Source organism: Stegostoma tigrinum, chromosome 4 (genome assembly GCF_030684315.1).
Source record: "Stegostoma tigrinum isolate sSteTig4 chromosome 4, sSteTig4.hap1, whole genome shotgun sequence".
NCBI lineage: Eukaryota > Metazoa > Chordata > Chondrichthyes > Orectolobiformes > Stegostomatidae > Stegostoma > Stegostoma tigrinum.
Window position 1 is genome coordinate 81096692 of NC_081357.1, and position 23475 is coordinate 81120166.

At 39.0% G+C, this 23475-nt stretch overlaps 1 protein-coding gene across 1 annotated transcript in view; it reads left to right on the forward strand.

Moving 5' to 3' along the window:
• Nucleotides 1–646: 646 nt before the first annotated feature.
• Nucleotides 647–23475, forward strand: part of slc30a2 (solute carrier family 30 member 2) — a 93218-nt gene continuing 70389 nt past the window's right edge. The window contains exons 1-3 of the mRNA XM_048531260.2: nt 647–989; nt 18621–18829; nt 22454–22600. Of these exons, the coding sequence (XP_048387217.1) occupies nt 910–989; nt 18621–18829; nt 22454–22600 (436 nt within the window). The 5' untranslated portion in view covers nt 647–909. The remainder of the gene's footprint in view (nt 990–18620; nt 18830–22453; nt 22601–23475) is intronic.

The following is a 23475-nucleotide window of genomic DNA, read 5'->3' on the forward strand; positions in this document are numbered from 1 at the left end:
AAATCAAGTGAAGACCCCAAAGTTGCCGCGATAAGACTCATCATAGTACAATCTAACTAAGAAACCTAATAATAGACTGCAGCGGAGATTGACAGAAATTTGAATAGGACACTCCAACTCGCCTCCTTATAATGACGGATTCTTCTCACGGACTGCAAATGAGAAATTGCACCATCTGATTACCACTGGCTTGTTTAAAGCGCCCGATGAATTAATGTTGCAAAGCATCTCTGTAAGCTCCATTCTACACATAGACCTGCCGAATCCCTCGCATATTCTGGCAAAATGCATTTATGTTGCGGCGAAAAGGGCTAACTGCATTTCCAGGGCTGTCATCGTGCTGTTGACAAGTCATGCTTGAGAACCATATATTGTTCAGTAACGCAAGCGACATTGAATAAATCTCCAGTTAAGCAGTAGAAATATGAACACTTTGTGTGGAAATACTAACAAACTAGGAATGTTACAGACTCGATTTACCAGGAGCTGCACGGAAGGTGTTAAGTGTTGTTGCCAGTCTCCAGGGAGGGATAAGTATATACCTCAGCAGCTTTTCGGTCTGAAAGATGTGACAATACATTTGCGTCGGCATACGTCGCACACTGTGCAGTTTTAAAGCTCCGTTCACTCAAAGCCATTCGGATTGCCCTTTGCACACGACTCAGTTTCTATTATCATATAGCACCGCGGGAAAGAGCCCCTCAGTCGAAGGAGCTCCAGCTCAGCAAGGGAAACTTTACCGGCTCGAAAGCGCATGTTGTATTTTCAGTTTTCTCAGTGAAACACGTTATGATTTGAGATGACTTTCAAACATATTACGTTTACTGAAGTGATTTAACTCAGTCAGAAGGATATTCGGCCAGTGTTATTTTTAAAAAGTTCCGCTGCGGTATATTGTTGCAGTTGGAAATGGATCAGTTTACAGATTCAGAAAAAGCTAATCTGATAAGTGAAAATAAGGCCAGGATGTACACTCTACGTTTGAAGAGGTAAGTAGGCAAGCTTACTCTGCTGTCATTGTTACAGTACAGCTACAGCTTGAAATGTGCTTGCGTTGAGGAAGGTTTCGATATAAATTGGTATTCAGTTAATACTAAATGAATCAATTGAAAGAAAATTGCTTCATACAGGTTAGTCAACTGTAGTAATTGAGTGTATTTTGTTTGTTATTAGCTGTCCAAAATAATGCATTTTGCATTTTAAACACATTTGGGAAACGAGCTGCGATTACACCGAGGCGCCACTGGCTGTAGGTAAATGTTTGGCTAGCTCACTTTCCATAAATTAGGTGAATATTTAGTTTATACGCAAGGCCATACAGGTGATGCGCTAGAATAAACACAAATAAAGCAAGATGTGACGAGGCTGGACTTCTAATGGGTTCGTTGAAATGCTGCAAACCTGTCGAGTTGCAGTAGATGCTTCTAAATTCTGGCACCACCGCAATATCCACTTTTTTTTTCATTTTGTTGGGTTAAGCATAGAGTGAAAGGAAATATGCAAAAATGATTTTGGAACCTGCCGATGTATCTTGCTGGTTATCACGCGCTGCAGTCTACATTGGCGCACACGACTGAGAACGTGGCCAGTTCAGCTGCTGCGATTAAAAAAATCATTTGGGTTTATTTTGATTGTGTACAATCGGCGTATTAATTCATATTCTTTGGTATAACTAGGTACATTTGTTCTATCTCGCTTGTGTGCACACTTAAGTACATTTATGGTTTCATTGTTGAAAACCATCCGAAGTGAATGCAGTTGTCATTTTTTTTCCGCCTCGATTTAACTCTTTTGTAATCTTAGAGCTAAAAATCTACACACAGACCCCTGTAAGAACAGTTTGCCTGAAGAAAGTCATTTTCACGGTTGGTTTCACTTCAGACAGTCCGTGATTAATAGCTGAGCATTCACAAGATAATGCAAAAGGCAATACTAGTGATTGATGCTATTTTGCAAGGACGGTAAAAATTCGCTCACCACTCTGAGATCGTATCAATCGTCTGCAGTGTTTCCGTGCCCTGGGTTTTCTAAACCCAGAGTGTGGCGTATTTGATAACTTTTGACTGAAACGTGTACTTTTAAAGGCTAGAAACTGCACAAATACCTTTTTTTATTTTCCAGATTCAAAAGTAGAATCCACTCAATACAAGGTAGCTGCTCTTCTTATAAATGCAGCCGTGGAAGTGTTGACCACAACTGCAGTTGCGTCCGATAGAATAATAACAGGATTTACAATTCATGAATTTGAAACGGGGATAATTTAAATGGATTAAATCACAGAACAGCATCTGAACAATAAATGCGCTAGTCTTTAACACTGCACATAAAAGGAAAACAAAAGTCACAAATTGCAAATTGCAACATTAGTTTGACTAAGGATTTTTTTCACAATTGATACACAGAAATTCCCCATTATCTCTAATATCACGTTGGTGTGTTCTAAGAAATACACGGGAATGTGGACAGTTTCCACACGGAACGAATTACAAATATTTAGAAAAACGCTTGAGTATTTGCCAAAGTTTATGGTTACCAAAGGATCTGACAAGACTCATATACTTAATCCAGCATTTGAGGTAATATTGATTTTTTTTTAAAAACCTTATTCATCTCAATACCATCCAGCTCATTAATGACTAACCAGGTTTGCCGTGACACAGTAAACAAACATTCTGCGTATACTGCAAAACTAGGCAATGAGATCCCTGTTGTGTGAACAATAATCACAAATTGATTTGGTCTTTAGATGCAGTAAATCATTCTAAACACTCCGTGAATTAAGATGCAGGGAATCGTTCGATGGGTCAAATGATAAAAAGGTGTCTTGGCCCGCAATTCAGCCAATATCACGCATTCCTTGGTCCTCACCTGGATTCCACGCCACTGCTGAAATTCAAGCACATGATTGCCTGAGGCAGAAGAGCTCCTGCCGCATGTCCATTCTCGATTTTCCTTAATTGAACTGACGTAACTGACCCAGACTAAAAAGACGTTCAGATTGAGCTAATTAGTGTGCTTCCGAAGTGGAAATGTATTTACACATATTTAATATGGATTTAAAACCAATTCAGGAGTGCAGGCTGCACTTCAACGACAAAATAAACCAAAGCTGGTGCGTGAAAGCAGCCGTTTTACAGCTGGGACAAATCAATAAGTAATTCATTTGACATGATGCTGCTGTGAATTCGGCGAATCTCATCCCTGTGTGTAAATGTATACAAAGCTCAATTAAGAAATAGCATTGATAGATTTTATATATATGGTATTAATTCTTTCAAAATTGGAAAAAAAACTGCGCGAAATTTAAATGCCAATCAAGGAAATAATCAAAGGATATTTGAAGAATATTTTTATTATTGCTTTACGAACCCAGACAGGTCTGCAGTCTATTGTGACGATTCAGCATTTTTTTTTGTTTTAATTGTTTGGCTAGATCTGTTTATTCCCGTACGTCACTTCTACTCCCACCCCCACTCCTTAAAACACTTAGACATCTCAAATCGTCTCCGATTTTAATCCTGTCTCTGGAAGAAAATCGCTGAAGGCCTAACTTGGGGGAATAGGAGAAGGAAACCTAAAGCTAAACCTAAAAATATGAGCATTTGAATGATGAAGCAAGCTGCCTTAAAAAGAAAGATTCTAATGGCACGTTTGCATTTACTGGTTAAATGCAGAAGACAATTTCATGTGCCTTCAGCAATTCGTTCTGTGTAATCTTCTTCCCTCGACTAACGAACTCCCATCCCAACTCACCTTTAATGGCTCCCTGTCCGTCTCTTCTCCGCCTATCTGCTCATTATCCGCCCTTCCCCCCCGCTCCCTGTCCGTCTCTTCTCCGCCTATCTGCTCATTATCCGCCTTCCCCCCCCCCCGCTTAATTTCTTTCAGAGTCCCCTTCACCTCCCCAATTTCTGAAGAAGGGTCCAGACCCGAAACGATTCCTGTTCCTCTGATGCTACCTGGCCTGCTGTGTTCATCCAGCTCTACACTTTGTTATCTCAGATTCTCCAGCATTGGCAGTTCCTACTAACTCTGTGTAAAAGAAATGAGTTTTCTGTTGATGTACGTTATAAAGTCTACTTAACCACTAGAGTCCAAAATCATGACGTGTTACTCGATCATTCTTCGTTAATCTAAGGAAATTTAGAAACAATTTGCTCATAACAATTCAACAATAATACACCTTTATTACTTATGCAGTAATCTAAAGAAAATTTACTAACAACAGCTCCGTGATTGTAATTTCTCTGCAATGAAAAGATTTGTACTGGTAAACATGCTTGTTTTGTCAAATCCATTTTGTTTCTAAAAGGAAATATTTTAAAACATTGAAATGCAGAAAGTTATGAAAATAACTTAATCCACTTAAAATATCTATCAAGAATTGCAAAAGTGGTGTTACTGCCTTCTTGACTCACTGATTTGCAGGTTTGGAGGGAGGCCTCACAAAACAAATAACCATATCTTAAGAGCTGTAGATTTGGTCACATTGCATGTTTTAATGCTAAAAGTCTACATTTGATACGTTTGTACAAATAATGTGACATTGCAGTGATGTATCACATCTGTTGGCATTAAGTATCTAACCGTGAAATAACTAACATTTATTTACAAAAAGTAATTTGTTTCACTTTTTGCAGACAAGGTAGAGGTAATACTCAGTTCTGATAGATACAATTATGCACTTAGTACACATTTAAATTACATTTATTGAAATTTAAAATATGTGTAGAACAAATTAGAGTGTCAGCAATAAGAGAAACATTCTGAGACTTTTAATCTGTCCACCTTGTGATAGTTGTGTACTATCTTGTACCTTTCTGCGGTGATAATAACATATAACCTCCTGCAGTATTCTGGAGAACAAGATAAAATATTGCTTGACATACCATGAAAGGAATGGAACTCAGTAGCCCAGGATGCTCCTCAACAAATTGAAGCACACGTAAGGCACAGTTTGTGATTCACAATGCTAAGCATTTTAAATGCAAGAACATACAAGAGTAGATTTTAGCATTTATAGTAATAAATACTCACAATAGTTCATGTTTTGGAATGGTTGATTGTTTTTTGATGTGCCTGGTTTTCTTTTAATTCTGGTTTGTCTTCTTTCAGAAAATTTTACTTTCTTTAACTGCCAATCAGAATTTCAAATGCACAGACTGAAAGTACTTTACTGACAGACAAATTCATTGGTGCTGAGAAGTCACAAAGTTTTTCAAATAAACTTTGAAAATGGTATCAGAGTCTGGTCACAATCTCCACTTAAAAGAGAAAAAAAATGGAATTTTGCAACTATAGCTATCTTATATAAATATGCATGACACACTTCTTGAAGGTGGAAGTAGTAGCCAAGAAAACAAGCTGCAGAATGCAATAGTCCTTTTCTGTAAGGTGGTTTCTCAATAGAATCAGCAGCCATGAAACCGTTCTCTGTTGCTGAAACAATATTCTTTTCATAAGAAGCTCAGCAGGTCTGGCAGTGTCTGTGGGCAGAACCACAGATCTCCAGAATCCACAGTACTTTGTTTAATTATAATATTTTTCCAGTATTTCTTCTGTCTTAAACACTGACACAGTTGGTGTCCACACAATTATCTGATTTGAAGATCATTAGTATGCACCAACTGAATAATTGAATGTAAAACTTAATTGTTAAGGTAGGATTGATACAAGCTTGCACCTACACTGCACTATGCTGTCTTAAAAAAAACTCCATTTTTTTTTTCTTCATCCCAGTTCCATTCCAGAAGTAAAATGGTGAAAATGTTGTCTCACTGAAACATAGTTTTTGTTAACTGTTTGGTACAAGGGTGCACTCTAGACTGCCTGATGTAGGGCATGTTCCCTTTGTAATGGATTGAAAAGCTGACAGGAAAACTTCATGCTCTGGTAATCATTTTTGTAATAAGAGCCAAACCTGTTCCAGAAACGTTCTGCAGGTTACCTTGCATCAGATGGTGCAATTCTAAGGTAACCCTATGGTGTACAGGAATAGCCTAGACATGTATGCTTAGACATATCAAAGTAGTAGAGATGTGTGTATATATACAGGGAACAAGCTGGCAGTGGGTACAGATGCAATGTTCCATCTGTATTTGGATTTACAAGAACCCCTTCTGATTTAAATAATGCAACATGTTTAGAAAGCCCACTTATTCACATCATTGCCTACAGTGGAACGAAAATACTAAATAGCTATTGACAATAATGAGCAAAGCCAATTTGCTTGAATGAAATGTTAATTTCTTAAGTGCTGGAATAGTTTCCAGAACCAAGTAATGTGTACGAGGGGTCATAGTTCCCAGGGCAGAAATGGCTAGCACGAGGGGTCATAGTCCCAGGGCAGAAATGGCTAGCACGAGGGGTCATAGTTTTAAGCTGGTTGGTGGAAAGTATAGAGGGGATGTCAGAGGCAGGTTCTTTACGCAGAGAGTTGTGAGAGCATGGAATGCGTTGCCAGCAGCAGTTGTGGAAGCAAGGTCATTGGGGTCATTTAAGAGACTGCTGGACATGCATATGGTCACAGAAATTTGAGGGTGCATCCATGAGGATCAATGGTCGGCACAACATTGTGGGCTGAAGGGCCTGTTCTGTGCTGTACTGTTCTATGTTCTATGTTCTATGTTCTATTAATAGACATAAAACTCAAATACTTTCGCATAGATGTCACAAAACTATTACTTGACTTAAAAATTAGCTTCAGCAGGGAAAATCCCAAATTCTTTATTTCCATATAGCTTAAGTTGAAATAGAGTCCAAAGTTTGATGATTTACTGTGGAACAAGTTCTATTTCCAACATTTGGCCTTCACTAAATTGCACTTGCAATGCCTGCTAAATTGGTTATGCCAGCACCCATTTAAGCAATGCTGATGCAAGTTTGCAACCTAACAAAGTCCAGGCCTTCTTCATTTTATTTTCATTTAAATCAACATCATAAATACATTTTGGTATATGTTTGATATAATAATAATAATAATAATAATAATAATAATAATAATAATAATAATAATAATAATATCTAATGCTTTATTTTACTCTGCAGTTTTCAAATCAAACTTCCATATAAAAATGGAAAATTTTCAACTCTCTTTACAGCTATTTATTCTTAGCTTTGATTTCTTGTACTTCTTCATTATTCCACTATTTGTGCAGCCTCATTATAGTTTCAAGTGGGATATAAGATTTCAGGTGGAATCATTCATCCGTACTGAACTCTTTCTGATTAATGAGTAGCATTCTGTGAAATGATTCAAAGTATTCACTGGAAACTCAGAATGCTATAAATCAGCCAAGCTGGACCCTGTGTTCAATTCTTCAATTCATGATCCTTCAAATATGGCTCTGTGTGAGAAGAAGTTTCTAGTACACACCCTAAGATGTTCTAACTGAAGCATCAACCTGACTCAGATTCATTTTATCTGTTAGTTCTTGCAGCATTTCTTTTCATTGTTTTAATTTTCAATACCTAGCAATGGCAACTTGAAAAGCAATGTTTTGCATAGTTAATGGACAACATAGCAGTCAGCGTTGTAATCGAACGCTACCTGCTGTGATCCACTCTCTGTTGTACATTAGCAGCAAAGGTAGACATTAGATAGAGAAGTTGCATGGTTTATTGACTTTTATTTTTCCTGGGTTATTCCCCGCCGCAAGTTTACATTTTTCATTTCTGGTCACTTCGCTCAATATCATAGAGGTCTATAGAACCGAAAAAAGGCTCTTTGACCTATCGCATCTGTGCAGGTCAAAAACAACCACAACTTTTCTAATCCCATTTTACACAACTTGGCCCATAGCCTTGAATGCCTTGGTATTGCAAGTACACATCTAAATACTGCTTAAATATAAAAAGGGTTTCTGCCTCTTACCACACTTGCAGGCAAGGAGTTCAGATTTCCACCACCTTCTGGTGAAAAAGTTGTTCCTCACATCTCCTCCAAACCTTCTGCCTCTTACCTTAAATCTATGCTCCTGGACATCGATCACTTCAGCTAGCGGAAAAGTTTCTTCCTGTCTTTGCCCCTCTTAATTTGGGGTGGCACAGCTGCCTCACAGCACCAAGGACACAGGTTTGATTCTACCCTTGGGCAACTGTGTGAGGTTTGCACATTCTCCCCGTATCTGCATGTGTTTCCTTCGGGTGCTCCGGTTTCCTCCTAGAGTCCAAAGATGTGCAGGTTAGGTGGATTGGCCATACTAAATTGCCCATAGTATTCAGGGATGTGTAGCTTAGGTGGGTTATAAGGGGATGGGTCTGGGTGGGATTCTCTAAAGGTCAGTGTGGACTTGTTGGGCCGAAGGGCCTGTTTCCACACTGTAGGGGTTCTATGTTCAATAATTTCAAACATCTCAATCATGTCCCTCTGTCTCCTCTGCTTTTAAGGAAAACAACTTTAGTCTTTTCAATCTCTCTTTAGAACTGAAGCTCTCCACCCAGAAAGCATCCTGGTAAATCTACTCTGCACCCTCTCTAGTGCTATCTCAAGCCTCCTGTATTGTGAATTCCAGAACTGCACAAAATACTTATGCCATGGCCTAATCAATGTTTGATACAGTTCCATAATACTTACTCTGTTCTTAAACTCTATGCCTTGACTAATAAAGACAAATATCCCATATGCTTCCTAACTACTTTATCTACTTGTCCTGGTACCTCAAAGAACTGGTACACCTGCACACTAAGGCCAGTCTGATCCCTGATGCTTCCCAGAATGGTACCATTCATCACGCTTCAGAACATAGACCATAGACCACAGCACAGGAACAGGTGTCTTGCCCTACCATGTCTGTGCCTAAGTGACGCCATTCTAAACTAATTGCATCTGCCCACGCATTGTCCATTTTCCTCTATTCACTGCCTGTTCATGTGCTAATCTAACTGCCCCTTTAAATATTGCTATCATATCTGCTTCAACTACCTCCCCTGGCAGTGCATTCCAGGATCTACCACTGTTTGCATTAAAAAAGACTTGTCTTGTACATATCTTTTAAATGTTGCCCCTCTCACCTTAAACCATGCCCTCTAGCATCAGATATTTCCACCCTGGGAAAATTACTCCAACTATCCACCTCATCCATGCCTCTCATAATTTTATGGACTTCTTTCAGCCTCCAAGTTTGTACTGAAAATAATTCAAGTTTGTCTCCCCATAGCTAATACACAGCAATATCCTGGTAACCTTTTGCACTCTCTTCAAAACTTCCACATCCTTCTGGCAACCAGAACTGCATACAATACTGAATATGTGGCCTAACTAAAATCTTATACAGCTGCAACATGACTTGACAAATTTTATAATGAATGCCCTAACTGATTGAAGGCAAGCATACTGTGTTCCTTCTCTACCAACTTATCCACTTTGTGTTGCCACATTCAAGGAGCTATGGACTTACGCCCCAAGATCCTTCTCAATATCAATGCTCCTAACGATTTTGCCATTAAGATCTCCCAAAATACATCACCTCACACTTGTCCAGATTAAACTCCATCTGCCATTTCTCCACACAGCTTTCAAACTGATCTATATCTTGTTGTATCCTTTAACAACATTCCTTACTATCCACAAGTCCTTTAAGTTTTGTGACATCTGCAAACAGTTCTGCTACATTCTCATCCAAATCCTTTATATCTATATGACAAGAAACTTGTATCTCCTTTCCTTATTTGTCCTGCCCAAATGCATCACCTCCCATTTATCCAGATTGAATTCCTTTTGTCACTGACCAACCTGTCTATACCTTCCTGTAATCTAAGGCTATCCTCATCACTGCTTACCACCACACCAATTTTGTATCATCTGTGAACTTACTGATCAATGCTTCTACTTTCAAATCTAAATCATCTGCATAAACACAAACAGCAAGGGTCCCAACACTGACACTTGTGGGATCTCACTAGTAACAGACTTTCAGTCAGAAAAACTCCACTCAACCGTTACCCTCTGCTTTCTGCCACACAGCCATTTGTGGATCTAAATTTCCTTCAATTCCATAAGCTCTTAAATCTGCCATGTGGGATCTTATCAAAAGTCTTGCAGGAGTCCGAGGAGACTGCATCAAAAGCTTATCCTCATCTAAACAATTGGACATACCTTTGAAAAATTCAATCAAATTTGTCAGACACAAAACTAAGCTTACAGTTCTTGATTAAGAGATACAAGTGCAGAGCTGGATGAACACAACAAGCTAGGCAACACCAGAGGGGCAGGAACGCTGACGTTTTGGGTCTAGACCCTTCTGCTTTTTTTTGAGGAAGTGTCCAGACCCAAAATGTCAGCTTTCATGCCCCTCTGATGCTGCTTGGCCTGCTGTGTTCATCAGCTCTACACCTTGTTATCTCAGATTCTCCAGCATCGGCAGTTCCTACTATCTCTCTGTTCTTGATTAATCCATGTTTCTCCAAATGTATATTAATTCTGTCCCTGAGAATTGTTTCTAATAGCTGCCCCCATACTTCCACTGAGGTTAGACTGATGGCCTGTAGATTCCTGGTTTATTCATTATTTCTTTCTCGAAAAAATATGCTATATTGGCTGTCTCCTCTCTTATGGCCAGAGACGAATTCAAAAGTATTGCACATACTGCTGCTATTTCCTCCCTTGCATCACTCAACAACCTGGGATACATTTCATCAGGCCCTGGAGACACTTATTTTTGAACCTATCAGAACATCCTCTCTCTCTATGCTAATTTCTTTAACTGCATCACAGACCTGCTCCTTAATTTTTGTATTCATATCATCCCTATCACTAATAAATTCCAAAACATAATATTCATTTGGAACTCTACATCCTCTGGCTTCATGCGCAAATTACAGCAGTGACTTTAATGGGTTCCACTCTTTCTCTCACTATTCTTTTACCCATAATACACCTGCAGAGCAACTTAGGATTTTACTTTATTCTAATACCATGTCCTTCCAAACAGTCAACTTCTGAAATAATGGCCATCAGTGACAGTCTCTGAGTTGTCAGTATTAATGTTCACCATCTTCATATCTTGCTTTCAGATATCCTTGTAGCAGAGGCATGCACATGCAGGAACCCATGGTCCAGTGTCCAGTTCAACATAAAGAAGATCTTTTGGTCTACAGCTGTAATCCATTTAATGAATGTGGCTGATCCAGTGTAAGCATTATTAAGTTAGTAGTCTGAGTTTGCTAATGGAACTAGCACACTAGTAGAAATAAATGTCCGAGACAGTGAAGGTGAAAATTGTTCACCCCTTTTTCCTGCCTTATATATGTTGGCTAAATCTCAGCAGTGTACAGGATTGCATTAAGGTCACAGACTTTGTAAATGTACAGTTCTCAGTCGGATAGCTATTGTTCTACACTCTCTTACTCAGCTTGGATATGACCACTGCAGCTTTTGTGGTGTGTATATTGATTTCAGCATCAAGTGGCAGATTGATGGTGATTGTAGAGCCTAGACATGTGAAGCTAACAACAACTTCAACGTCACTTTGTTAATGCAGATAAAATGGAAAAATGACTGCAACCTGGACTATAAAATCTAACTTCCTGATGTTGATGGTTGAACCAAAGTCTTTACAAGTCTGATAAAGCCCTTTTGCCACTGCAAATGTCCCTAAGTATGGACCATTCATGCAGCATTATCAATGTACAGTAACCCTCTGAGGACTTGGTGTACCTTTGTCTTGGAGCAAGCAAGATTGAACAGCTGTCAGTTTGATATGTAAGTGGACACTTTCTGTAGAAGAACTCAAGACATCTGACAGCATCAAAGAGAAGAATCTGCTGAAGTGGGGCCTGTGGCTGGAATACATGCCTCTTTGTCTCCATGCAGATGTCACAGGGTTTTTACATTTCCTCATCAGAGCTGACCTTACCATCAGATTTTCATGGAAAGAGGAAATTACATTGAGCAGCTTTGGTAGGTGGCAAGTTTTCTCCAGCAGTTTAAATACCCTGTCTCTGCTAACGCAGTTGAATACCTTGGTGAATGATTAATGAAAGCAATACATGTGACCCCTTTTGGTCATTGCAATTTTATTGCTATGGAATGAAAATTATGTAAATTATAGGTCTTCCAGTTCTGGAATCCACTCTGGGATAGATGCATTCAGCCAGGACCCACAACATGATAAGGTTTACGTGGTTCTAAGTTGGGAGTGCCGTGTTAATAATAATACACCATGGGTTATTTTATTTAAAACAGTAAAACACACAAATCATGAAGAAGGCATTACAACATATAAACTGGTGTGTGTGTGTGTGTTGCTGTGGGTTTGCAAACTGACTAACTGGCAGACATAATTGGAACATTATATAAACTTATATAAACATATATAACATGTAGTCCTTAACGGCGAACTTTCTTCAAGGCCAGGTATACATATAATAGGGAGATGCCTTGATATTTGTAATCATTGCAGTCACTCTTATCCTTGTACAGGGACACATTTGCATTAGGGATATCCAGGGACACTGTCCCCTTTCTCCAACCGAGACAGAAGTTTGTATAGATGTTGCAGAAATGGCGGTTTCTTGTGCATTAAAAGGTCAGGTGGTAAGTGTCAGCATTTGGAGCTTTGTCCATTGCTTTGCCATGCTGCTGCCTCGTGGGTTCAATATCCATCACAACCAGGACAAACAGGGCCACTCTGATGTCTAGAAATTCATTGGTAACAATGTTCTCTCAGGAATTAAACTAGAGGTAGTCTTCCACCCATCTCTCAAACTATTCATTATAGTTGGTCAAGACTTCCCTGTCTTTGCTTCCACTGGAGCTGCTTTCTTTGCTGATGGACCAGTTGTTTTTCTTGATTACTTCACACATGCATCCTGCTGACATTTCCAGTGTCAAAGGCCATCCAAATATTCTGGAAGAGCTTAATGGCCTGTTGGACTTTACTTTTAAGCATATCTTTAGTGGATTCAAGAATTTCTAGATCTCAATAGGGCAGAAAGAGTCAAGACTTAGAATTTTGAATTAGAATTAGATTTTATTGTCAAGTGTACTCAAATATAGGAATACACGAGTACAGTGAAAAGTGTAAAAAAGTCACCATTCTGAAGTGCTCTCTTGGTTACAAAACCAGAATTAAAAAAAAAAGCAGAAATGAAAGAAAGCCAAACGGTAAGGAAAACACCCAGATCTTAAAGTCCAGGACTTATCTCCATAAAGATGTTTGGAAGCACCAATGCAGATGATGGACTGCCTGACATCAGATCCTCACTTGCATCCAACTTGAGCCACCCTCTAAGAACCCTCATGACACATCTCTGATTCACTTACAGTAAACTTCTGTACTTTAATGTTGCACCTCAGGCTGCGCTGATATTTATCACTGTAGTGTTGATGCAAGGACACTGTGTGCTCAAGGAACGTGCACAGTTCTTGGACTGGATCAAGCTGCAACTCGGCTCTGTTTGCTTGCTGTCATAGTGCTCCCTCACTCAAAGCCTATTTGGACACACGTAGTCTTGCATTGCCTTTTTGCACTGTGATCCCTCAGTCAAAGATACCAGACTCTCAGAACTGCTGTATCACCGCCATTTAGCACAGAGTTAAAACCAAGAACCTTGTCATAGTTTATCAGTAGTCCTTAGCCATGTTATGGGACATAGCCTTCAGTCAGGCAGTCCTGGCATAGTAAGTCAAGGGCATCCTCAATACCAGTCCAGGGGAACTGTCCAAGTTAGGATTGCTCTTGTTTTTTGTTTTGTTTTACATGTGTGCCTTATTTTCTTTAAAGGCGTAACTGAAAGGCTATTGTACATTTTATTTCTCCAAGTTACACAGAGATGACACCTCAACTTGCGTGTGCCTGTATCACGAATTTAGTCACAGGGATTTAAATTGTCTGCTTTGCATGTACAAATTTCACCAAGAACAACTTCTATAGTTTGTTTGCTTTTCTCTAAGTGAACATCCAGGCTTAACTAATGAAGCATAGTGAGTGGCAATAGTGATCAGATACTCAATTAAAAATTAAACGATTGAACACTGCGTCATTTCCAAATTGTTCTAAATTAAATCATTCTAAACAACAAATATATGCATATTATGTAATTTCTTGGAGTTTAGCTCACCAGATTTTTCTAAGTACAGAAATTGTCTTTGATTTATGAATGTCTGATGTCTGCGATGAAATCTATGAATTTAAGTTTGTAGTTCTGTGTGATGAACTTGACATGAACATTGTACTGATAAAGATGATCTGACCTTTAATGGATGTCCATATCCTAACATGTCTAACAATGTTATTAGCTATTTGTGAGCACTGTAGTTGTATTGTGCAAATGCTGCTGATAGCCATTGATCATGTTATACTTTGTCCCTTCTATGGACTATGCATTGCTAAATATCTTGACCACCTCCTCAACCTCTGGGAAAACTGAAGAAATTATTTTCTGGGACAGTAGGAATTGCCGATGCTGGAGAATCTGAGACAACAAGGTGTCGAGCTGGATGAACACAGCATGCTAAGCAGCATCAGAGGAGCAGGAAAGCTGACGTTTCGGGTCTGGATGCTTCTTGAGAAATGGGGGAGGGGAACAAAAGACAAAGAAAATTACAGCACAGGAACAGGCCCTTCCACCCTCCAAGCCTGCGCCGATCCAGATCCTCTATCTAAACTGGTCACCTATTTTCCAAGGATCCGTATCCCTCTGCCCCCTGCCCATTCATGTATCTGTCTAGATACATCTTAAATGATGCTATCGTGACCGCCTCTACCACCTCCGCTGGCAATGCGTTCTAGGCACCACCACCCTCTGTATAAAGAACTTTCCATGCATATCTCCCTTGAACATTTCCCCTCTCACCTTGAAATCGTGCCTCTGAGTAATTGAGTCCCCCACTCTAGGGAGAAATCTTTTTGCTATCCACCCTGTCTATATCTCTCATGGTTTTGTAGACCTCAATCAGGTTCCCCCTCAACCTCCTTCTTTCTGATGTAAATAATCCTAATCTGCTCTACCTCTCTACGTAGTCAGCGTCCCCCACACCAGGCAACATCCTGCTGAACCTCCTCTGCACCCTCTCCAAAGCATCCACATCCTTTTGGTAATGTGGTCAAACCAAAGTACTATACAACTGTTACATGACCAGCCAACTCTTTTACTCAATATACCGTCCAATGAATGAAAGCATGCTGTATGCTGCCTTGACTACTCTACCGATCTCCGTTGCTACCTTCAGGGTACAATGGACCTGAACACCCACATCTCTCTGTCGATCAATTTTCCCCGGGGCTTTTCCACTTGCAGTATAGTTCACTCTTGAATTGGATCTTCCAAAATGCATCGCCTCGCATATGCCTGGATTGAACTCCATCTGCCATTTCTCCGCCCAACTCTCCAAATCTATCTATATTTTGCTGCAATCTCTGACAGTCCCCTTCACTATCTGCTACTCCACCAATCTTAGTGTCATCTGCAAGGGGATTCTGAAATAAATAGAGAGCCGGGCGGGGAGGTGGATGGAAGATGTATCAAGGAGCAGAAAGGTGAGACGAGACGGACAGGTCAAGGAGGCAGGGATGGAGCCAGTAAAGGTGAGTGTAGGTGGGGAGTTAGGATCGGGGTTGGTCAGTCAAGGAAAGACAAACAGATCAAGGAGGTGGGGATGAGGCTGGTAGGTAGGAGGTGGGGGGTTTGAGGTGGGAGGAACGGATAAGTGGGAGAAAAGACGGACAGGTCTGGGAGGCCAGGCTGGTTCTGGGTAGAGGTTGGGGGTGGGGAGATTTTAAAGCTTGTAAATTATAAATGATTTTCTGGAATATGTTATGTGTTAGGGGCAGCACAGTGGTACAGTGGTTAGCACTGTGTGGCACCAGGGACCCGGGTTCAATTCCACCCTCGAGCCACTGTCCATGTAGAGTTTGCACATTCTCCCCATGTCTGTGTGGGTTTCCTCTGGGAGATTCAGTTTCTCCCACAGTCCAAAGATGTGCAGACTAGGTGGATTGGCCATATTAGAACATAGAACATAGAACATAGAACAGTACAGCACAGAACAGGCCCTTCAGCCCACAATGTTGTGCCGACCATTGATCCTCATGTATGCACCCTCAAATTTCTGTGACCATATGCATGTCCAGCAGTCTCTTAAATGACCCCAATGACCTTGCTTCCACAACTGCTGCTGGCAACGCATTCCATGCTCTCACAACTCTCTGCGTAAAGAACCTGCCTCTGACATCCCCTCTATACTTTCCACCAACCAGCTTAAAACTATGACCCCTCATGCTAGCCATTTCTGCCCTGGGAAATAGTCTCTGGCTATCAACTCGTTCAGGGATGTGTAGATTAGGTGGGTTATACAGGGATGGGTCTGCATGGGATGCTCTGAGGATAGGTGTTGGCTTGTTGGACTGAAGGGCCTGTGTCCACACTATAGGGATTCTATGATCTAAACTTATTTAATACAGCATTCTGTTTTACCAAAACATACCTTCATAAGTAAGAAAAGCTGTAACATATAGACTTTACTCTGTTAATAGTCTCTAAAGATAATGCTGACACACATTGTGCCTTATGACCTGTTATGACATCATTGTTCTTAGATTATTGAAAGTGGTTTTTTTTGGAAGAATGCTAGTTTTGTGAATCAACTTAAGGTTGACACATATTCTAAGATCACCATTTTTACATTGGGCAATCATCATTTTCATAAGGAGATGTTTCCTAATTCCTGGAATTTAGCATTTTTTTTTCAAACAATTAATAAGGAGTTAGTTCATGGGTTAATGGCAAATTTATGTGTAGAAGCCAACTGCTCCAATGCTGCCACATTTTGTCTTATGGGTTCATTATTTTTCTGAACAATCATCACACTTTGTATTTTTTGAGAGCACTTCTTACTGTTATCAAATGTAAAGGTTTCTTCTGTGAATTGTTTAAATGTTCACTGGCTTTCTGCTTCAAAAAAACGTACAAATATTGCCTCTTGCTGCAGCTGGATTATCCGTCATTACAGCTAGCAAGTAGGCTTTGAATCCTGAAATTTCATTGATCTTATAGCACTGGTAGATCTCTTGGCAAAGAAATTTGTAAAAGCCAGTAATTTAAATTCACCGCTGCCACTCACTTCATTTTGTATTTCACATTTCAGAGATATGTAGAGATGATACACCAGCTTATATATATGTAACAGGAATTTCTTCACAATGTCTTAAAATATCTGCTGTAGGCTTCCAGGTCGATCTTCCAGGAACTTAACTTTTCTATGAGTCTGAATTTAAGTAATCATGGTTAGCGTCAACAGTCAACAAACACACATAGCCAAACAATTGACAATTGACAAACAATCAATATTGAAAAGTTGTCACTTTTGAAAACACAAACAAATTTGCATGCTCTACAACACTTCTGAAGATCTCTGTGAACCCACACCTAGCACCCATTGTAGCCTTTTCCCCGTCCTATTCTTTTTCCATGATCTGATCCTGGTATTGCATCTGTTTGAGGTTAATGTCTGGTTTGCCAGAGCTACTCATGCATTAGGTGTTGGCAGCTCCCTGAACTTAGTGATTGAAGCCTTAGGATCATTACTGGTTAATTTTCAGGTCTACATTTTTGGGTTCAGAGATTGCTCCCTATTCATTTTGGCCAAGTCGTGTTACCTAATTTCTACCTCCAGGCATCCAAAATTTGAAATCAATTTTTATGAACAGCAGCTAGTAAGGCGAAAGATTACTAACGGTAAAACACATATGATCATTGTGAGGCCACTGAGTTCTATATTATAATTCACCCTTATCTCAACACCTCTGACTTCTCAAAGTGTTTCCCTAAGCAGACAAAGTTTCTCCTTTAAATCAAGCCTATGGACTTCTACTTGTCTTCTGCTGATCAGTGTGACAAGAAGCAGTAAAAGCAGCAGAACAAATTCTTAAAGTTTACTTTCTTTTATGCACTGAATTCACCTCCTAACTAACTGCAAATCCTATTTGAAAGCACTGTGTAAATGAGTCAAGGGGATAAAGCCATGCTCTTCAGCCTACAGCCATCTGTTGTCATGATAAATGCAAAATTTCAAGAGATGTTTTAAATGTAACACATCTAGTGGGAATCTGATTATGCTTTTGCAACTTTTCATTTGCAAGTCATAGAGTCATCGAGTAATACAGCACGAAAACAGACATTTTGGCCCAAACTGGTCCATGCTAACCATGGTGCACACTCAGACTTGATATGTGATCTGACTACAGGAAGAAATACAGCCAGTCGCAATTCTGTCTCAACCCTCTGCCTGTGCCTACACTGAAATCATTAAGTAGTGATCAGTAACAGGAATCTGGGTAGATTTTCCACATCCACATCCTGCAACCAATTGTTCATAGTGTGCGTAACTCACGAACCTGACTACTCATCCTGCCATCGAGAGTTGTCGTACTTTTCAGTTCAACATTCAATTATAAATGTTGCATATATGCGGTTCTGCATATACATTTGCAACTGCGCTTTGTAGTTTCAACACCTGTCATACTGTACTAATTAGTTTTTATGGAAATAGCATGTTAAACTTTTAACTTTGTTTACATCTGTTCATAAAATCAGATTTTAAAATAACAAACATAAGAAATTTACATTTTACGAAGGATAGAATTATCTTGGTTAATCATTTTACTTCCCTTGCATTGCAGCCCCTTTTCCAGTTCAAAAGAAACCTATCCAAATTACCCATTTGACAATGGAAGCAATGCAAACTCAATTGAATTGGAGAGATATACAAGTCAGCATTGCCACAGCAGATCCACATCAGATACTGAAAACAGAGAGAAGCTGCAGGCAAGAAGGAAGCTCTATATTGCAGCTACTATTTGTCTGATATTTATGGTTGGAGAAGTCGTAGGTGAGTATGAAGTACGTGTTGTAAACTTAGACTTCTGCTTTTTATGCATTCCTCTAAATTATCTTTCAAAATGTCCTTGCCCATTCATAGACACCATCACTATTTTTAGAAAGGAGAAAGGGAGTAAACAGAGACTTACAGACAAGTTCACTTGCTATCGATAGTAGGGAAAAAGCAAGAGTCCATGATGAAAGATATAGTAGCAAAGCACTTGGAAAACAGTGACAACACCTGACTGATGGGTTTAGTATGGATTTATCAAAGGGAAATCACGTTTGACAAATATATTAGAATGTTTTGAGGATGTAACTTGTAGGGTTGATTAAAGACAGTCAGTAGATCAAGTCTACACAGACATATTCGGAAGGCTCTCAACAAGGTCCCACGTAAGAGAAAAGGACGTAAGATTAAAGTGCATGGGATTTGGGGTACTGTACTGGCATGGATAGAGAAATGGCTAACAGACAGAAAACATAGACATAGAACAATACAGCGCAGGACAGGCCCTTTAGCCCTCGATGTTGCGCTGACCTGTGAACTAATCTAAGCCCCTCCCCCTACACTATCCCATCATTATCCATATGCTTATCCGAGGACTGTTTAAATACCCCTAATGTTGCTGAGTTAACTACGTTGGCAGGCAGGGCCTTCCAGGCCCTTACCACTCTCTGAGTAAAGAACCTGCGTCTGACATCTGTCTTAAATCTACCACCCCTCAATTTGTAGCTATGCCCCGTTGTACAGGCTGAAGTCATTATCCTTGGAAAAAGACTTTCACTGTCCATCCTACAAAGGATAGAAATAAACAGGTCTTTTTCTGAATGGTAGGCAGTGATTAGTGGGGTACTGCAGGGATCAGATCTTGCACCCCAACTATCCACAAGACATTTTCGTCACTTTAGTGGGGAACTAAATGTAATATCTTCATATCTGAAGACAATACATAGCTGGGTGTGACCTAATCTATGAGGAGGATGCAGAGATGCTTCAGTGTGATTTGTACAAATTGAGTGAGTGGTCAAATACATGGCAAATTAAGTTTAATTTGAATAAATGTGAGGTTATCTATTTTGCTAGCAAAAATGGAAGGTAAATTATCTCAATGGCAATAGATTGGGAAATGGAGAGGTGCAACAAGATCTGGAGGCCATTGCATACAGTTACTGAAGTAAGCATACAGATGCAGCAGGTGTTGAAGAAAGCAAATGATATGTTGGTGTTAATAGCGAGACAATTCAATTACGGAGTAAAGATGTCTTGCTGCAATTAAACAGGTCTTTGTGAGTTCAGACCTGGAGTATTTTGTTAAGTTTTGGGTCTTCTTACATGAAAGGGAATGTTCTGGCTGTGGATAGACTACAATAAAGGTTTACCAGACTGATTCCTGGGATAGCAGGGCTTGATCGTGCTGGTAGGAGACTGGACAGACTGAATCAGTTAGGAATATATCCATTGGAAACAAAAACCAAAATTGCTGGAAAAGCTCATTAGGTCTAGCAGCATCTGTGAAGAAAAATCAGAATTAACATTCCTCAGAACTAAGGAAAGGTCTCTGTGCCTAAAACATTGACTTTGATTTCTCTCCACGAGTACTGTCAGACCTGCTGAGCTTTTCCAGCAATTTCTAGTTTGGTTTCTGATTTCTAGCATGTGCAATTCTATCTGTTTTTATTTACTAAACTCATGAGAATTTAGTAGAAGGAGGAATCTTACAGAAACTTAAAAGTATAACTAACTAGACAGAGTAAATGCAGGACAGGTATTCCTGATGATGTGAACCAGAGGTCGTAGGCTAAAGATGCAGGGAAGGCCATTTATGATCAGGAGAGATTTCTTCAACTGGACAGTGGTGAGCCTGCGGAACTCCCTGCCACGGAAAGCGGTTGAGGCCAAAACATTGAACAATTCCAAGAAGGAGTTAAATATAGTTCTTAGGGCTAAAAGGATCAAAGGGCATTGGGAGAAAGAGGGAACAGGAATTGAATAATCAGCTATGATCATATTGAATGGCAGTACATACTTGAATGGCTGAATCGCCTACTCTTGCTATAACTTTAAGTTTTTATATTTCTCTAAACTGGTGAAGGACAGGACTCTGAAGAAGTATCTGAGGATAACCTTGGGTGTCTTTTAACAGTGCACTCAAAGAATACCTGAAACCTCCTTTATGTGTGATTTCCTTCCCCTTTCCCTCCACACCCCAAATTTCTCCTTCCCCACACATCCCACTGATTGTCTTTAATTTTGGAAAGAAGGGTTCTGCATCTTTTGACTTGTTTCTGTCATGTCCATCATTAGGAACAACTGGAAATATCCACCAATATTATGCCCCGGCACACACACATTTTTCGGGAAAAATGAGCACGCTTCCCTGCTGGAATATTACAAATTGGGCACATCTTGATGGCCCTAGCAAAAATCAGTGTTATTTTCTTGCTTTCAATATACCCAGGAACAATCTCTTAGAATTAAATTATTTGTGAGTATTTATTTATATTGACCTTAATCCTGTATCTGTCCTGACATTTACCTTCTGCTAAAAATGCAAATAAACATGGCAATATGAAGGATTCAATAGCTAAGTAGTTATGTTCCTACTCTTAATAATCAATGATACAATGGACGGAAGCAGCAAAAACATTACAAGTTGACAATATCAATAAAATGCTATTAATTTTATCACTTATTAGTGACATTTTTGCTTACAATTGGCAATATGGCTGTTCTATAACGTGTTGATGCACTGTGAGAAAGAGTTCATTTACTGACTTTCTTGGCTTTCAATTCTTTATATATTATGAATGAAATAATTTAAATAGGCACCATCAGATGTTGTAGTCACTAAAACTATTATTTAGACAATCCTCCTAATTTTGATCAAAGTTTTAAATCTCACATAACAGATGCCTCTTAAATCAGATCTCTTAAATTTAAAATGTTAGTAATATAATGAAGATTTCTGCTGTTTTTAATCATAATAGCAGAACATAATATTTAAAAGTTTTAAAAATATTCAATCAGTTTGACTGTGCTCAAAATAACAATATTTCCTTTAAATAAGAATGTAATCCTTTAACAAGCAAGCTGAATTCTGATAAAGGTCTAATTCTGCCATAAATTTAATAAGTTCATATTGTTAGTTTTTAAACAGCAGTCTAAAATGATTTAAAAACATCCTTTTCATGGTCTTCTACATAAACAAATGAATTTTGTATGGCCTTTCTTAAACACCAGGCTGTGTGATTGCAGTGGCTGAAACAAAAACTCTTTTGTGAAATTAAGAGCTTTACAATCAAAGCTCTTGCTGAAAGCCTGGAAGTTCATTGATTGTCAAGGGCATGGTTTACTTGCTGATGGCATTTTTTTCCAGAATTAATTTCACTTGTGTTTTGACCATTTTAGTATCTTTTGGTATTTTGAGTTGATCTTATTGCAGGTGTAATGTATAAAATATGTTCTGATGCTACCACAATGAACAATATATCTGTCATGATCTATTATAATGGTTGCGTCACTTAGACAGAAATCTTGTCCAATACACCTGATCTGTGCCCTGATGTTATGGGGTTGCTTCTGTTTCTCTTTCTATGTAGCAATAAAATGAGGTTTATACTTTTCTTTCAGGTGGCTACTTTGCCCACAGTTTGGCCATCATGACAGATGCAGCACATTTACTGACCGATTTTGGCAGTATGCTAGTTAGTCTCTTTTCCCTTTGGATTTCCACACGACCTGCCACAAAAACAATGAACTTTGGATGGCATAGGTCAGGTAGGAAATTGTTTCTCACTGTATTTTGAAATGGGTGAATATTTGCAAATCGTTTGAAAAAAATACATTACATGACGATAGGTCTGGTTTGATGAGTATTTTTGTTTCTACTCAGCGCAATTCATTGAACAAAATAGCATTTCAAATAGAATGAGTTATTTCTCTCTATATTTCCCCAAATTTTCTTCTGTAGCTAGTTTCTTATGTTGAACGTTTTTATTGAAGCATTTTGTCCAATTGAGAAATATTTTCATCTGATATTGATTTCTATATTTTCACTAAATACCTTGTTTCTTTAAAAGATGTGATCCTGGATTAAATACTTAACACATCTCTACAGTTTTCAGAAATCTAGGTTGTTATTACCATAATGTGATTTATATTTTTAGTATTGTCATGATATTTGTAATAACGCTGACAATTATGGGGCCTTTAGATTATTATTAAAAATACTGCTCAAATATAAAATCAGATCTTATCAATAGATTTTTAAAACTGAAAGAGCAATGCAAATTTATGAATATAGAAGAATTTTTTGTGACTGAATTTTTATAGGTAAGCATATGGATTCTGCTAAAATTTATACTGAATAAATGATAGGTCAGAATTTACAGTGGTAATGATTGCAAAACTATCAGTGTTGCCCATATGAAACTGACAGCAACTTCAAGAGTTTGTACGTGTGCAGAATAATGCAGAAATCCAGAGATTGCTATCAGCAAATGTACAAGCCTCCATAGAGCGTCCTATAGATATTCTCATAGAATGTTGTCTCCATGGCAGTCATGAAAAGATGTGAACTTCCAATCTAACCATTGCTAATTTCTGTGGAAAATATTTCAACTTGTTGCATGAAGTTTTTAAGAAGGCACCAA